The sequence below is a fragment of the Falco rusticolus genome, chromosome Z (genome assembly GCF_015220075.1).
Source record: "Falco rusticolus isolate bFalRus1 chromosome Z, bFalRus1.pri, whole genome shotgun sequence".
Lineage (NCBI taxonomy): Eukaryota > Metazoa > Chordata > Aves > Falconiformes > Falconidae > Falco > Falco rusticolus.
This window is the reverse complement of record NC_051210.1, coordinates 70,078,745-70,097,461: the sequence shown is the minus strand read 5'-3', so window position 1 is coordinate 70,097,461 and position 18,717 is coordinate 70,078,745. Positions and strand designations below refer to the sequence as shown.

Below are 18,717 nucleotides of genomic sequence, written 5' to 3'. Positions count from 1 at the left end.
GTTTCGTTTAAGACATATCTGAAAGCATCTTTTATTCAGAACGTGAAACCTGCACCCAGCTGGCACATTTTGGTGCAATCTATGCAGTTGAACCCTCCACTTACTTGTAAGAACTGTACATCTTGAAATAGCTCCTGAATGAACCTTCGTGATGGAAGTCGGAACGTACAGTGTGCTAACAAGTAGGACACCTCAGAGTAAAGGCATATGTCATCAAATGCCTGGGGATACTTTTCCTTTATTCTGAAAAGGTGAAAAAGCATTTTTTTAAGTCTGGAAGAGATTTCCATCTATTTAAGAAACCAAAACTGTTCCATTAGATTTTTTGTCATCATTAACAAAGTAGAGCTCTTCAGTAACAGGCATTTTAAATTCTGGATCTGATGAAGCAAGGAAATCAAAATAGACAGCATTATTTGGTACCAAACTGGAAGAAATCTATACTAATGAGATGAAACAGTATGTAATTTGAAAGTTGTACGGAACTGGTGAGATCACCTACTCTTAAAATTACAGATGTAGAAAGAGAACAGTTTATCAAAGAATTGCTATCCACATGTGCAGCAGTAATAAAAAAATACAGAAAAGCTAACTTAATTACTGCAAGCATTTCTGAAACTAAAATGAACATTTCTGCATTTTTCTTTAGCGATTGTACATCAGTTTCCAATGTCACTAGCCCAGAAACCTACAGCTTTTATTATAACATTTGGTCCCTGGATTTGTATTCATATATTTTTAAATGTTTTTTTTCTATAAATTAATCCTAGTAGTTGACGCTTGCTTAAAGCGGAATAGTGTTTCTCAGGAAGTTACATTCTGTTCATTATTCTGCTTATCTGATATCTATTATTTGGAACAAATAACAAAAAAGAATTGTTTCTTTTCTAAAGATGCATGATATAGTGGGTATGTAATGAGGTATCACTACAGTTGAATTACTGATTTTCAAAAAGAATGGGGAAAAGTAAGAAATCAAAGACACAGCATAAATATTAGACAGAAAATCCTTTGTTTAGCTTTTACATTATATTCAATCATATCTGCTTGAAAATTTTTTAAGGAGTCAGAAGTAAGGTTAGTCACAATCCCAGAGATATTGGAGAACACATAAAACTAGATGTTGCTAAAACGTCTGAAATTCACTGAACTTACGTCAAGAGTCCAGTTTCATGGCCCTTTGTTCCTACTGAACTACTCAAATTGATTACTAAACGTAAGACTTCTTTCCGCAGAAGTATTCTGCACACTGGTGTATCATCCGGGATTGATTTTACTCCTGGAAAAACAAATTAAACAGTTGGAGTTTAAACAGAATAATCTTTGCCTGAACTAATCTTACGCCATGTAAGTCTGTTTTAGCATTCCATAAATAAACACACACAAGTATTTATGTATATATTCTGAACTATCAACACATATTTCCATTGAAATAATAAAAAAACCCCATTATTTTCAGAATTTTAACATAAATAATTTAAACATGTAAACCACCATTTCATAAATGGGAAAACCTGTACGTTTCGATTACAGTGCTGTTCTACCACAAAATCAAGTTGCAAACCGGGTGAGTGACCACCTGGCCTGTTTCTATCAGATACTGGAGAAATCAGCAACCACCTACTTGACAAGATATTATGGCGTGTTGTTTTTTTTTAAAAAACCTAACACTACTATGGGGAAAAAAGGCAATCGATTTGCTTGTAATGTTGGATACAGAACTATTTAATAACCTGCAGAAATGCTGCATAGCAAAAGGACAAGCGTTTAAAAGTACATTCTCCCATCTCAAGACAGTGGTTGTTTTTTTTTTTTTTTTAATAATGAGCATTACTTTGTTGCAGTATATGTAAAGGAAATACTCTTTTTCCAGAATACCTCAAATACGTAAGTTATAATTGCTATTAATCACAAGACTTTCAAACTTACCTAGTACAAGCTCTGTACTCTTGGTGCTACTAGCTGAACCATGGGATACTGCATCGCTACAGCCTGAAATTCCAGAAAATTTGGAGGAATGCACATCTAAGTGATTGTGTATGGTCTGCCCACACCAGTCAGTATATGGAATGTCTGAAAAATCTAACATAAACAAGATGTTATATCCTTGATATTCACACTTCTCCTCACTACAAATGCTTTCCTTATTTTTCAACAATGGTAGGCATGCAAGACACTGATGCAGTAAGTACTGTGCATATAAAACAGCTGGAAACTAGATGTTGGACTTTTGGGCAAATCATAGTCAAAATGTCTAAAATTCACTTTTTTTCAATCTTGAAATACTTGAATAATCAACTCAGACACTGACAGAAGCCTAAAACCTGTCAGCACACACAAGGCTCTTACTGCTATATCTGTGCTCTATTTTACGCAACACAAAAAAGATTTTTTGCATACACATAATTTTTTTTGTTTATACAATTATCACAGATGTTGCAGAACAGGCTCTGATTCATCCACAGAAAGATGTGATAAGTAAGATTCTGCTGTGAGGCTTCACTATCCACAGCCTTTGGCATTTTGGATTTAAAGATAAGGATATAAAATCCAAACTTAAATGTGGTGCAGTTAACGGAACCACAGAAAAACAGGTCTGAAGGAAGTCCTGAAGATCTAGTTCAACCCGTTGCTCAAAGAGGGGCTCACCTCAAAATGAGGCAGGTTACACTGCAAAGAGTTTCCCCCTTATGTTGAACTCAAATTTCTATTCCTGCAGCATGTGTTTATGGCCTCCCGTCCTTTGGCGGTGTGCCTCCAAGAGCCTGGTGGCTCTGCCACACCTGTAATGCCCTTCTGCTATTTGAAGACTACAGTTGGGATTTTATTTGCCATCCCTTCTCAATACTGAACTCAAGCTCAAACATACCTCTCTGGGCCACTCCTCACATTTTGTACATCATCCTCCTTGCCAGTAGTACTCTTTATATGCTAGCTCAACGTGTAACAATGTTGTAAAATGGTGAGGAATCCTACTAAGCATCCATTACTGTATTATCTTTTTATTCCAGACATTACAAAAGGCACTGCAGAGCAAGTTCAGAAAAATAATTCTGAATCTCATCTGAATCTCGAAATATAGAGGAAGATGACTAAATCCCAGAAACTACAGCTCACCTTCAAACTCCTCCAATTTCATTTGTTTTGGTTTGTACAGACTTGCTTTGAAGTCAGACTTTTCATTACTTTGGCAGCGAGTGTCAGTTTTCAGGACATAGATTTTAAATACTAAATAAAGTTTCCAATTTTATATTCTGATAAGCTCTTAGAAATATTAAAAAACACCATGCAGGCATTTAGCCATACTAACATCACTAAAACAGAAAAGCTAGAAATACCATCGGTTGCACAGTGAGCTTATGAGGGAGAATTAATTTCAAGGTCAACAGTCGGTAAGAAAAAACCTTACTGATCAATCTTAAAAATGACAAAAATTCAGTATTTTCAGTCAGTTTTATCACACTTCCCCACAAGGAACACTAACCTGTACGACTGTATGAAGAGTTCACTTTGTTGTTAGGCTGATAACCCACTATTTGAATGCAGACACAGTAAAGGCAGTTCTCATCTGTGTGCTCCTGTAGCCCCGTATCCTCCATATTTTCTAAAAACTGAGAGGCATCTGAACGGCTGGTATTCATTATTTCCGTAAGACTGATCTGCTGTCGGAGCATCTGAAAAGGGCTTTTGACAACATCACTTGTACCTGATGGAAGACCTGCAGATAAGCATTTAACAGATCAGAAAAAAACCAAAGCAAGCAACCAACATTATTTCCATTAAGTTTCCCCTTTGTAAGCCTTTTAGGGCTGGGAGGGTGTGCATGTGAAAATCGAGGAACTTTTGAGTGGTTAAACTCCCAATATTGTTAGCATTTGGGAAACATCATGTTTTAGTCCCAGCTTATCATAGATAAAGCATTGCAAAGGACAGAATTCAACCTCTGAACACACATGCTGTAAGGTGTAAATGGTGACATTGTATCAACATTAGTAATACACATGTACCACTGTTACCAATTTCCATAGTGTCCAACCAGAACAGTGTAACATATGCCAGTTGTTTAAATGACATATGCACCAATGAACACAGAAAACACAACGTAAAAAAACCCTGTAACTGAGTGCCCCTAATGGGAAGAAACTAGACGCAACACAGAAACAAGGTGAAGACACTTCAGTGACATTCTTCACTGGCTAGAAAATACCAACAAATACAATGTTGAACAAGAGTTACTTTACACTGAAACTTAGCAAACTACAGAAACACACTTTCAGGAAAATCAGGTTTATATATATTATATTAACACCACAAAAGTAATAATAAAATCAGAAAGGTGGGTCTATTTTGACATTCCAAGTACTTGTAAATAAAGCTCCAGTTAGACAGGAGGCAAGACAACAGCTATCCTATACTATTTTAGGACAACTTTCAATGCTTCTTTTTCAGTTGTCTCACTGAAAAGACACATACTGATGCCCTGTAGATTTCTGGCTACTCTGGAGTAAAAAGTAAGTGCATTCTAGGACAAGCCAAGCATTACAGAGCACTTGGAAATTCTCTTGTCCCATGTCCCGTCAACTACGCTGACTGTCATGGAAACATCCCAGACAGACAAAGCTTAATTTCTGAAATACACACCTAACATGATTAGTTCTTTTGTTCAATTATTCAATTCAGTTGTTACGTTTTGTGAATTCCCGTGTAATCAAATGGAAGTAAAAATGTAACAGCTCAGTATGTGGCATACATATTTTATCTTACCTTAATTTTTTTTTCTTTCTTTAATGCAGTGCCACTACCAGTTTTCAAGTAGCATTGGCCTGTATTATAATCAAAGATAGACAGACTTTCCTCCTTTGTTTATTAGAGCTGGACCAACCTTACGTTGCTTTGAAGTACCATCATGTTATTTCATGCTAAATAAAAAAGGTCATTAACGGCCTGCTGTCCTCAGTCCAGAACACAGCTCTCAAAACTAAACAGCTAAGAATAACCCTTTCTTGTAAGGAAAAAAAAAAATTAAAAAAAATCAGGAAACCAACACTTTATTTGTTGTACCAGACGTACAAACAATCAACAGAAATGTACAGGAGAGGAATAAAAACAGTACCTCCTGCATCAGGTGCAAAGACCCTGGCTCCACGGTCATCAAATGGAGGTGTGGTTTTCTTCTGGAAATACGGAGTTTCCTTTACCTGCAACATTCAAGTGAAAATTAAAATTAGCACAGGTGCTAATCATATATAAAGGAAAAGTAGATTTTATGATAAAATAAAAATGTTGGCCATTTTTTACTTCAGAAAAAAAAAAAAAAGCTACATAGAGGAGGAAATTAGGAATGGACTCCTGAGTACTGAAGAAAAGCCAGTGAGAAAACCATATATTTGTGAATGAACGCTTATTAAAGGAAAACAGTGACCCAGAAGTGGCTGTTAATGATCTCTCCATGATGACTCTGCACCGCTAGCAACCTTGGGAGAGCAGTGCAAAAATACCCAGGATATCTAAAATGTTGCCTGTAAGATGCTGTAGAGTCAAGGTGTGAGAGAAGAAATAAGGCAACAAATATGCCCAAAGACTGCGAAGGAGAAAGTAGCAGTAGTCATGTCATAAAAAGGGAACAGAAGCAGGTATGATGGAAAATCTTGCCTTTGCTCTAGCTTTAGCAATTTATTCAAGATTAGTAAGTAATTTAGGTTTGAAAGGCAAAGACTAAGTAAAATAAAGATAAGGAAGCCGACTGATTTAGCTATAACATGGATCATGTCCTGTTTATAATGTTTATAATGAAGTAACAAAATATTAAACCCTGAGATGCATCAGTTTGTTATATGGGAATGTGTTTTAATGGAAGTAGAAAGAGGAAGGCAATTGGCAAGATACTTAAATAATCTGGTTTAACTTAAATATATGTATCTATGAGGTTAAAGACATACCATTTAATGCTATGACAATATATATACAAATAAATTATATCAAGATCGTGGTAGCAGGAAGTTAACTGTGTGATTAAACACATCATTTATGGTTGACCAATGAACATCTCAATTAGTTGGCTAAAGAGGTACTAACAAATGTCCACAGACTATGCTAAATTTAGTATAAAAGCCAGCTGTGAACTAAAAATCTTATGACAAAGTATTTATGCTACTTTTAGTTAACATTCTTCTAGCCTTGTCTGTGTCATTATTTGCCTGATAATACAAAACAGAATGGTAATTTCCTGTAGAAAAGAAACTCCTGTTGTTCAAAATGCATTCCTTGGAAGTAGCACATCCATTTTTTGCCACTTGTGTAGGTCTGGTCTGTTCTGATGAAAATGCAACAGCTGGCTACCTTTCAGTATAGAAATGCAAATTAACCCAGTAAGTTATCACATACATACCTGAAATATTTCATTGATATCCACTGGGAGAGCAAGGCCAATGTAATCATCAGAGCTACCAAATGTAGCATTAGATACCATGGAGCGAACAGAAGACGAACGCTGAAGTGTATTTTGGTTGATAGGACTTAATAAATCTTCCTTATCTAACGAAGCATAACTTAAAGCTTTCATGAACCTGTAACATGAAATAATAAATCACAATCTTGGTAAATCTCTCATTCTGGCACATTAAAAGGACGGACTGCTGACACACAGACTACCCTCATCTTCCCACTGCAGAACTCAGAGGTTGTTACTTTGTCGAATCACAGCTACAGGCTCATTGGCTTTTACTGTCTCATACTGTACTGCATGGTTTGGTAATTCCTCAGGTAAATTTTTTTTCTTTGAAAGTCCTGGGAGAGGGACTTAAAAGGCAGCAGGTAGAAACTTCTGCTTAAGGGGCTGCCAACCTTGCAAAACCACAAATATTCTCCAACTTACAAGGTTTTGAAGTTTTACAGCCCAGACACGGTCAGTAAAGATTCAGGCTTTTCAACTAACTGCCTCGTTTTGAAACATACCCATACACGGAATGTGCCTTCCCTGGATATACACAAACTCTGAGCTGAGTAAGGCACATCCCTGCAAATGCAAAAGCTTGAGTCTCTAAGGTATTAGTGATGACAGCAAGGAAGATTTTTTTCCTGTACTCTAAAGAAGCCACCCATTAGGTCACCCAAGTATGGAGCAAGAATTTGCTCAATGTGAATGCACAAACAACAAACTTGAACCTGCACAATGAGGTGGCTGTGACAAGCAGCCTCAGGAACAAAGAGATGTATTGGTAAAATGAGATGGGAGGCTGGAGAACAAGTCCTCTGTGCTGATCAGAGTCCTGATGATCGAAATTTCACATTGGGCTATCTGTCATTTTACTTCTCATCACAGATAAAAAAACCTGTAAATGTTTTCTGCTAATCACCCTTTGTAATGGACTATATGCAGGTTTTATTAAAGGTTCCTAGTAAAAAGACACACACTTCAGGAACAGTATTTTTTTATTATATTACTGCAAATTATTATACATTGGGAAGTAAGGTACAGTAGACATTTGATTACTTGACTTTCTGCCTTATAATTTTCTATAACGTTTTTGTTTTAATGGACAATTAAAATGTCTTCTTATCCCTAATAGCTAAGAGATTTATACTAAGATAAAATTATTAAATTATCAAGGTTTGACCTAAGGTTCAAAACATTATAGTAAGATGGGAATGTGCAGAACAAAATTTACAGGATATTAATGGTTTTCTTGCTACTAACTAATTCCGATCAATGCTAACAAAAGTAGCAGTGGACTTACAGTACGAGTCAAGCCATCCTTAAAGAACAGGAGAAAATGGCCTCAAGTTGCACCAGGGGAGGTTTACATCGCATATTAGGCAAAATTTCTTCACCAAAAGGGTTGCCAAGCACTGGAACAGGCTGCTCAAGGAAGTGGTTGAGTCACCATCCCTGGAGCTATTTAAAAAACTTGTAGATGTGGTGCTTGGAGACACGGTTTAGTGGTGGACTTGGCAGTCCTGGGTTAACAGTTGGACTTGATGATCTTAAAGGTCTTTTTGAACCGAAAAGGTTCTATGATTCTATACATTTCAGTACTTCTTCAAGCAACCTTACCAGATTCTCAGCATACAGATCTGTGCTGCACCAGAGCCCTTGGCTCACACTGACAGCTGGAGAACTGCTCTCTATTACTGCTTTCCATCAGCACTGTTAGGTTAACAGTTGCACTTGATCTTAAAGGTTTTTTCCAACCTAAATGATTCCATGATTCAACCCCCCAAAAAGTTACAATTGCACTAGTTATTTCATAGTAAAGCATTCTACAGTTACTCTGAAAATAAAATTAATGATAAAATTATTAGTCTTAAACATTTATCCCTGCATTTCCTGCGAAAGCTAACAGATATATCATTAGTAGTGATAAACACCACTAAATTTTCAGGAAAAGCATGTCTGCAGGAGACAGGGTGAGAGCCACGATCAGGATCTGAGACATGCACATTAACATTTTTAGTTGGTCTTTAAAGACAAAGGTAGGAAATTTAGCCTCACAAAACATCTTATGCAAAAAAATAAGCTTTTCAACCTTTTGAACAAAAAGAACAACTGGAAATATCACAAAAATCAATTTACAGCTGCTCATTGCTATGAACACATGGATTTGAGTATGAAGCATGAAATTAAGACATTTTTCTGAAGAGGGACAGAAAAACAGCCTTGGCAGACAAAAATGACAGACTATTTCTTTCCAATTTATTACTTAAATAGCATTTAAAGACAATATTTAGCTGGAAGTAGTAACACACTCTGAAATTAAAAGGACCACAATTATTCAGTGCAAACTCAGCTGTGACCAGTAAGAAAAATACATGTACTGGGTACATCACAGTCCTTCCAATCAATTATATTGTTAACCGACACAATCTGACAGTCTGTTGTCATATGTACATCTGCAAGGAACCTTCTCAGAGACAGGTGCGCTCCAGCCATTTCAGTTCAATGTTAAACAGGTCAGCTCAAATCCCTGAGCATAACCACTGACACCAGAGATCATGAGCAGCTAAGCACCAGGAATACTGTTAGTACTACACTGCTTGCAGAGTCTCAGGATGAAATCAAGGGCATTACTGCAAGGAATGGTACATTATTACAGCCGCAACAAAACTTGTACTGCCACTGAAATGACGCTGATCTGTTCCTGCATTAGCACAGGAAGCCAGTGACGGAGCATAGTGCAGCTTATCCACTGAATCATCCTGAACTGGACCAGTACACTGAGTCTAGCTCTAACATAACTGACAAAGCTAACAAAACTCACTTCATGGCATCTTTGCAGAAAACATCAACAAACAAACGTCGCTCTTAATCAGGACAAAAATGCATAGTAGTAAATGGATACTATACACACTCAACTGGGTATGTGCAGTGCAGTTCAGGGACTGGGCATTTGCTGTTCCGTACAGTGAGCAGATGACTAATGTACTGCTGGCTTGTCCCCTTCCTGTCATCTGAGAGGAGGATGTTCAGGCAAGAACAGAGACAGAAAGCATCCTTCCTCTTTCAATAGTAATGTGATAATCCAATGCAGTAGCAAAGATCATTTGAAAGGAAAAAACTGGTAGAAGAGCTTATATGAGAAAGTTGTTAAGCCTTGACTGTAGCTGCTGGGAACAGTGTCAATGTCATGAGCTAGATATCTTATGTAACTATCTAATTAGTCTTCAGAACATTTAATATTATTAAAAAATAATGAGGTGACACTGCCATCTAAAAATAAATGATACAAGTAAAATTTTTTGCTCTGCTGTAGCCAAGAAGCCAAACTGACATTTTTATTAGTCGTATCGCCTCAGTGCCACAGGGAACATGACTAGAGCATATTGGCAGAGTCCCTGACCCTGACTACACGGGCACTTTTGTGTGACTGCAACTTTAGTAATGTCAGCAGTGTAATTGCATTTAAATATTAAAAAATTAAACAGTAAGCCAATGTGATGAAAGAAAACATTTTCCTTTGTCACTAACAGCATTAAAGAAAGGGGCTGAGCACAGCTACAAGAACCAGGCTTCTCTGACAGCACTTATGAAACTGAGAATTCTCATTCCATTACATTATTTCCCCAATATTGATTCTGCTTTCAATGAAGTTATGAATCATTCTGCAACACCTGTCATGTTTAGGTGAAGTTGGAAAAAATATTAGAAAAATACTGTTCTTATTCAATAATTGCTCTTACAGCTCTGAAGAAATAAATGAGCACACAATAATCCCTTACCGACTTGGGGTTAGCCGAGAATCCAGGCTGCCAGACTTCATGGTAATAGTGTCAGTAAACAGCACGTCCTTTGCTGGAGATGCTAGGGCTTCCGAGTGAGACAGTGAAGGATGCATCCTCTGCTGTTGTAAGCGTTTTAGTGTAGCATAGCCAAAGGCATCTCGAGAACTTGTGTAGCTAAAGTTATAGTCAGCAAGACTTTTTATCGTAGCTAGAGAAGGAGCTTTAAGAGACTGGGCTCTTCGGGGAAGAGTATGAGAAGACCCTGGCAATACCAGGGACACAGAATTGGATTTTGAGAGAGGCAGGTGGTTAGAATGTGGTGTTGAACAGTGACTTGGTTTAACTGTTTTTGTGCTTACCACAGTACTCAAACTTCCATAGTCAGTATCTACATTCGTAGTGTCCACACCTACAGTCTCCCTTGAAGGGCTAGAGCTCATTGAGCTTATGCCACTTGTTGTGGTATCTGTATTAAAACTTAGGCTACGACTCTTGAAATGTGTTTGTGTAGTACCATCTCCTATTAGCCTTTCTCTGCTTGTATTTTCCCGATGAATTTCATTTCCAAGACCTTTTGGCAGCTTTAGATCATTTTCTCCAATACTTGGGGTACTATCAGTATCTTCCACGTGCTTGCTTCCAACAAAAGAAGTTTCTAATCGTAACGTCTGGATTTTAGGAACTCTGAAAACAGGGTTGAATTCTTCCCCAGCAGGAAAGTCTATGCTACTGGCAGGTTCTGTTACTGTACGATTTCGCCTCAGAACTGATTTATTGTCAGATGATGTCAGCTTTGCTCCTTTTGGATCAGTGCCACTTCTGTGTTTTTTATTAGGTAGAGTAAGAGAGTTTAGAATGCGGTTTTTCACAAGTCTACTAGAAGAAAAAAAAGGAAAGGGACTACGGTCTTTGTCCTTTGAAGGTCCAGGTCTGTCACAAAATATTTGTTCTGCATCTTCAGTAATATCTAGGAAGAATGTACTAGTGGAAGTACCACCAAAACGGTCCTCTTCCATGATGAACATACCTGAAATTATACAGGACTGTCACTGAAAATTGTTTATACACTTTGAAGAAATGTCTGTGTTGCAAAAAAAGTAAGCAAATCTGTGTAAGCCGAAGTGGGAGGCTACACGATTCACTGCATTTTTTAATGCAGCATATTCTCTGCAGAATTTAATAGTGTAAATTAAGTATCTTGAGGAGGACCTGAGCTGAAGGTCTCATCACTTCAGAAGAAAAGCCACTGCCTTATTTCAGTGCAAATACCCAGTTACTAGGATTATAACCCATGTGTTCCTTTAATGATATCTAAATATGGTATATTTCTGGATTTAAAGTCCAGATATCCACAGCAAAATTAAAATGTATTAGATACTCTAAAATACACAAGAATTTAAATACAGCAATAGTCTGTGTGTATATATACACATAGAGATTATATGTATTTATATTCTAGAATATTCCTTTGAGGACAACCAAGTAACTGTATGTTTATACCTCAGCATGGAGATTTCCTCAGCAGGGTATTACAGCAAGCTGCCATGACTCAACAGAAAAACTAGTAACTTAGCCTGATGTTAAAATTTCTTACTTCTACACCAAATGTAAACCCCCGAAAGACACTGTTCTCTTCCCTCTCACTTGCCTACATCCCCCGAATGCACACTAACTGTCCCCTTGCCTGCACTCCTTCTTGCAATAACATTTTTTACAGTATTTGGCTGAACCTCATCCTGCTAGAAGGTTCATAAGAACGCCAAGATGCTGTTCTGTGGTGGGGTTTGGGGTTTTTGTTTTGTTTTTTTGGTTGTTTTTTTTTTTACTTACTTGAAGGAGCAGATTCACTTTCACTGTTGTGCCTAGAGCTGGTGGACTCAGAGTTCAAACTAAGAGTACTGGGTATAGAAGAGAGTTCATTGCAGAGCTGCTCCATGTCATCAGGGACCACTGGCCAAGGCTGTCTACGACTGTGTCTCACTGCATCCCAGTTATGATGCTTCAAAATGTCACATCCTTGTTTAGTTTTGGCTATTAGACCAAGCACGTAGACACAGGTTCTGTATTTAATGTATATATGGAAAAAAGAGCAACAATAATAGCATCTAATTTAACTAAACTTATTTCTCTTTTGAAAGGAAACTTTCAAAACAATTCAGCAGAAACTTCACAAAACTGCCAAGTAGCTTTTGGTTCATTTTTATGTGTAAGTCAACGGAAGCTTTAAAAATGGACTAAAATATCTGAGAACAATATCCTATTCAGAAATAAAAACTAATTATTCCAATAGTCTGATTACAGAAAGTAGAAAAGTATCTTTTTTTTAAAATATGCAAAAGGACAAATATAGTAGCAATATTAGCCAAAAGACCATCTATTTATGCTTTTAAAGATTCAAAAATACATTTAATAAAAATTATGGGATAATAAAATGATTACAGAGATATAAGTAGCAAATATTTTAATTGTTTTTTTAAAAAAGGAGAATAGTATGTATCTTTTTTCATAGGTTTCATTTTCTTACTCCATGTTCTTTCACACTTACTATACAATTCTGTGATTGTATAGGACTGAGATTGATACTCAGTTATTGATCTTTAATAACTGACTACCAAGTAAGTAAAAAACTATAATCATGTAAATTAGGTAAGGCTATCTGAAAACCTATACGTGAAACTTACAGATGGTAGTTGCCATAAATTGGATACACATACCCTCTAACAGAGAGAACCTCACAATGTTGGGCAAGTGCCATTATATCAGGAATTACATTCTCCTCTTGAAGTAAGTTAAGACCCCAATTTGATGATCCAATATTGCCCTGGAATAAAAGTTTTGTCAAGTAAGCTTTTATTCTGATGTGATTTGAAGTACTATCAGTGTAAAACTTTTGACATTTTTGTTTGTTGGTAGTACAGTTTCAAGCCACGTCTTTGCAAAGCAGTTAAGTTATCTGAGCACCCTTTCTGGCATTTCCTAGTTGCGCAAATCCAAAAAAGAACTTTGCACATAATGTATAGTACTTAAAACTGCTCACAGTTAACTACTACATATTCCTCATTTTACCAATTCTACTACAGCCAAAAGCACGATGTTGGTTTACTCATTTTACATTCTCTTACTCAGGCATTTTATTACCTACAACATCTTCCAGTAACAGTCACCTTGGACAAATGTTCCCAAATAAACTTTGGGAAAGACAAGAAAGAAGCAGATGAACAGCTGAGGTGGCAAAGCAGGTTCAGAAATGTAGCTCTGACAGGCAGAGACATGAGGTTTTTGCCCATCACAAGTACCAAAGGTGTCATAACCATATATATTCACATGCATCAACAGTGGCAGCCAACTTTCTGCCAGAAACACTGAATTTTGCACCACCACAGTAAATACATTAAAGCCAGACCACAGCAACTTCTAACTACTGGTTTCATGCTAATACTGTTGCTACATGTGATAATCTGTTCTTTTTTATTTTTTAAAAAAAGAATAAAGAACAAAAAAGGTGCCGTGACCCATTTTCAACTGGAAATCCAGTTAAGGTACAGAATACCAACTTGGAAAAAGTCACACATAATTTACAACAAAAAACCTAATTAATGATTTTATGGAACTTTCCTTGGTTATTTCAGAATCGAGAGTCATAACAGAACTCAAACAACTGCAGAAAGTTTTGAAATCTTTTACTAACCAAGGCCCAAAGGGCTGCTTTCAGCTGCTTAATTCCTTCCCACTTATCCAGCATTGGGGAACGAACAGTGTAACTTAGATCTGTAACAACACTCTGAGGGAGAAAAACAGAAGACAAAACCAACTCACTCAGTTGGAAATGAAAAGGAGACCTCAAGTCAAACAGGTTCTCCTGCATTTTTAATAAAATGGTAAAGCACTAATTTAAAGTATGCACCCTAAAATGAACAGCGGTAGTTCTGGAATAATAAGCATAAATTAACAGCAACAGCAATGCAAGTAGAAAATTTTAATGTAACCACTGACTGCATCAAGTTAATTCAGATTTTATAAATATAACAGATTAATCAGACTAACACACTGCAATATGTAAGCTTTCTCTTAAACTTTTCAACTGTCACATTCAATTCATTACATCATCTTGCAAACCTACATTAAAAGTGAACTCATTTAAGTAACAATGTACTGGCTTAGGGCTTGTTTTCTTAGTTTTTCAGAATACTAGAAGTAAGATTTTATTCCCCCATCTCCACATTTTTGTATGTGTAAAAGGATAGACACAGTTTATGTCTCTCTCTCTCTATACATCGTCAATATACAATTCACTCACACAGACTGAAAAATTTTAAGATTTTGCTAGCCATTGTAAGTAAAATACTGAAATATTAGAGAAATACCTCGCAGTGTCAGGAAGGAATTTTAGTTAAGAATAGATGGCAAAGACTGTCTTCACAAATATTTGGCCCCATATAACTTAAGATTGTCTTAATCGCCATATTTTGCAATGACTGTTTAAATGCCATCTCTTAAAAAATTTTAAAAAGTTTACAGAACTCTTTAAAATCTTTCAAATTATTAATATTTTTTGTCCTCACCTGAGACTCCAATAAGTGGCAGCCTGTTTTATGGTGCACCAGTTGGCCATAAAGGTGAACTGGCAGGTAGACATGAGGTCGCTGTAATCTGGTGGAAAAAGAGATCATATGCTATCCCAGCAGTTTTGACATTTTCTTATTAAAATAAAATACACTGCAATGTAATGCAATGAGTTGAGATTTTTTCAGACAAAGAGGATTCTTTTGGAGAACTTAGAAAAGAACAGAATGGAGTATTTCAGTTGGAAGGGACCCATAACAATCACCTAGTCCAGCCGCCTGACACCGCTTCAGGGCTGACCAAGGGTTAAAGCTCGTTACTAAGGGCATTGGCCAAATGCCTCTGAAGCACTGACAGGCCTGGGGCATCGCCCACCGCCCCAGGAAGCCTGTTGCAGTGTCTGACCACCCTCTCGGTGAAGAAGTGCTTCCTGACGTCCAGTCTGAGCCTCCCCTGGCGCAGCTTTGAACCCTTCCCGCGTGTCCGTCAGCGGATCCCAGGCAGAAGGGATCAGCACCTCCCTCCCCACGCCCCCTCCCCAGGAAGCTGCAGAGAGCAGCGAGGTCGCCCCTCAGCCCCCTTTGCTCCAAACCAGACGAGCCCAGAGCCTCAGCCGCCCCGCGCAGGCCATGCCTTCCCGCCCTCCCACCAGCGCTGTTGCCCTCCTCTGGGCGCCTTCGAGGACCTTCACACCCTTCTGAAATGGCGGGGCCCAGCACCGCGCACAGCACGCGGGGTGAGGCCGCACCGGCGCTGGATGCGGTGGGACGTCGCCCCTTCTGAGCGGCGGGGTGGGCTGCCTTTGGTGCCCCCGGGATGCGGTTTGTCCCTCGGCTGCCCGGGCACTGCTGGCTCATGTTGAGCCTGCTGTCAACCAGCACATCCAGATCCCTTTCTGCAGACCACTCCTCTCCCAATTTATACTTGTGCCCAGCATCACTCCATCCATCCTAGGTGCAGAATCCAGCATTTGGACTTGTTAAACTGCATCCCATTAATCATTGCCCAATGCTCCAATCTATCTAGATCCCTCTGCAAGGCCTCTTGACCCTCAAAAGAGTCAAGAGCATCTCCCAGTTTGGTATCAGCAGCAAACTTGCTAATCGTGCATTCAGCTCCTGCATCCAGGTTGCTGATAAATATACTGAACAGAACTGGCCCCAGAATTGCGACCTGAGGAACATCGCTGGTGATCAGTCACTAGCCTTATGTAGCCACATTCACTGAAACCCTTGGAACCCTGCTATTCTTCACCCAGAACATCATGAACCTGTTCATCCCACAGCTGGACAACTTTTCCAAAAGGATGCTGTAAGGGACAGTATCAAAAGCTTCACTAAAATCCAGAAAAAAATATATCTGCTGCTTTGCCTTCATCCACTAGGCAGGTGACCTTATCACAGAAGTTAGTTAAACAGGACTTTCCCCTTGTGAACCCATGCTTACTGCACCTGATGATTGTGCTATTCTTTAAATGCCTTTCAACAGTACTCAGTATGATCTTCTCCATAATTTTTCCAGCAAGTGAGGTCAGACTAACAGGCCTGTAGCTTCCTGGGTCTTCCCTTACACCCTCCTTGTAAACTGGCACAACACTGGCTAGCTTCCAGCCAGCAAGGACCCCCTCAGACTCCCAAGACATTTGGCAGATGATTGAGGGGTCCTGCCACAACATCTGCTAGCTCCTTCAGTACTCCAGAATTACCCCATCAGGTCCCATGGACTAGTGACCATTCAGCTGATACAGCTGGTCCCTTACAATTTCAGTGTCCACAAATGGAAAGTCGCTGTTCCCACAGTTGTGGTCCTCCAGCTCAGGGGACCAGGCAGCCTAAGGTCTATCAGCATTCTTAAAGACTGAGGCAAAAAAAGCACTGAACACCTCTGCTTCTTCTTCATCCCTATTAGTCAGCTGACCACCTTCAACAAGTATCAGTTCAGTGTTTTCTTCAGACATCCTCTTGCTATTAATGTACTTAAAGCCCTTGTTATCTAACACAACACTAGCCAGTTTCCACTGTAATCGAGCTTTGGCCTTTAGTGTCTTCTCCCTGCACATACGAACCACAGCTCTATAATCTTCCCGTGAAACCTGACCTTGCTTCCAGGGATCATAAAATTTCTTTCTCCTTGAGCTCCACAAGGAGTTCCCTGTTCAGCCAAGCTTGTCTTCTGCCTCACTTGCTTGACTTACAACACAATGGGACTGCTTGCTCCTGTGCTTTTTAAAAGGTGGTTCTTAAAAATGGACCAGCACTAATGGACTCCTAAACCCTCAAAAGCAGATTCCCTGCTAAATAGCTCCCTAAGTTTGCCCTCCTGAAGCCCAGGGTAAAAACTCCGCTGTCCTTTTTTCTCACTACAATGAAATTTTTAAACTCAACCATTTCATGATCACTGTGGCCAAGACAACCACCCACCACCACATCTCCCATGAGTCCTTCTCTATTTACAAACAGCAAGTCTAGGAGGGTGTCTTTCCTAGTTGGCTCACTGAGTATTTCTGACAAGAATTTATCTCCTACAGACTTCAGGAATTTCCTAGACCTGCTCAGCACAGCAGTACGGTATTCCCAGCTGATGTCTGGGAAGTTGAAATCCCCCATGAGGACAAGGGCTACCGAAATTTTTCCTGTCTACAGGATAATCCGTTAGGGCTAACATCCTAGCAGAGTAATAAGTAATAGACACCCAACGTCTGCTTTGCTTGCCATCCCCCTAATCCTCACCCAGAAGCTCTCAAACACATCACCACTAACTGTAAGGGCTGTACAATCAAACCCCTCCCTTACGTTATAGCCACAGCTCCAGCTCACCTGCCCTGCCTATGCTTCCTGAACAGCCTGTAGTCCTCCATCCCAGCACTCCCGCTGTGGGACTCGTTCTACCAAGCCATGCTAACATCAATACCAAAGCTCTGGGAACTGAACAATGCTTTCAGTTCATCCTGTTTCTCACACCATGTGCACTGGTGTACAAGCATTTCAGATGTGCTCTTGCTCCCAGGAGCACTGTAAATGTTCCCAGCACCATTGCCACCCTCAGGCGATGCCATGCCAATGCTTAGCTTACCTACTGCAATCCTGTTGGTATCCCATTTCCCTCCACATTCTACTTTAAAGCCCTATTGATCAGTCCCACCAGCTTATGCCCAAAGATACATTTTCCCAAATTTACCTTTGGTTGCTCCGACGAACATAGTTATCACCATCAACAGGTTTGCGGTATGTTGTAAGTGCTTCATTAAGTTGTTCTTCAATCAACTCAACGTACTTTAAGTTGTATTCCTAGAAGATAACAGCCAAAGGTTGACACAATACTATTACATTTTATAGTATGAAACTTTGTAAAGGAAGGAATAACTGAAGTGCTCCTTAAGGAAGGCTGAACTTCTTTATGATCTGAAGATGGGGCTCACCAAAATTACTGTACTTCATACACACAATGAGTTTGCAGGGTCAACAATTGAAAACAATTATTTCAGAGAATTTGTTAAAAGGAAGGAAAGGAGATGCTTCACATCTGACTTTAACCCAAACAATCTAACAGGCCACCGCGTATTTCAGTATTCCTAGAGAAGTGACATCTTGTAGAGTTAGTAAAAAAAAAATGCCAACAGGAATGAGAACAAGTATTTATAATCAATTATGAAAACAGAGTAACGTATGAAGAGTTTTATTTTACTCGTGGCAACGATGCATTTGTCTTAAGTTTTGCGTTCCTATTCACTTCCTAACAGCATATCTATCTTCATTAGCTCTAGACTTTAATTAGCAACAATCAGAGGTAACAGGTATCTTGAAAATTGTACTTCTTTATGCACTTCTCCAGCTATGACTTTACAACATAACCTATTTTAGGAAGTAACTACACTCCTGAAATATTTTTTGAAGTATCAGAATTATATAAAAGGCCTGTATAAATCAAAAGCACACA

General features: G+C 38.7%; 1 protein-coding gene across 2 annotated transcripts in view; it reads right to left on the bottom strand.

The window, feature by feature from the left end:
• RICTOR (RPTOR independent companion of MTOR complex 2) overlaps positions 1-18,717 on the bottom strand; it is a 73,089-nt gene that overhangs the window by 4,827 nt on the left and 49,545 nt on the right. The window contains exons 24-35 of one of the 2 annotated variants that reach the window (XM_037374524.1): positions 17,959-18,068; positions 14,781-14,868; positions 13,907-13,999; positions 12,933-13,039; positions 12,049-12,278; positions 10,216-11,245; positions 6,389-6,566; positions 5,114-5,198; positions 3,485-3,718; positions 1,930-2,082; positions 1,156-1,279; positions 105-243 (exon numbers count right to left, since the gene is read on the bottom strand). In XM_037374524.1, the coding sequence (XP_037230421.1) occupies positions 105-243; positions 1,156-1,279; positions 1,930-2,082; positions 3,485-3,718; positions 5,114-5,198; positions 6,389-6,566; positions 10,216-11,245; positions 12,049-12,278; positions 12,933-13,039; positions 13,907-13,999; positions 14,781-14,868; positions 17,959-18,068 (2,571 nt within the window). The remainder of the gene's footprint in view (positions 1-104; positions 244-1,155; positions 1,280-1,929; positions 2,083-3,484; positions 3,719-5,113; positions 5,199-6,388; positions 6,567-10,215; positions 11,246-12,048; positions 12,279-12,932; positions 13,040-13,906; positions 14,000-14,780; positions 14,869-17,958; positions 18,069-18,717) is intronic. The other variant, XM_037374525.1, reaches the window with a different exon arrangement.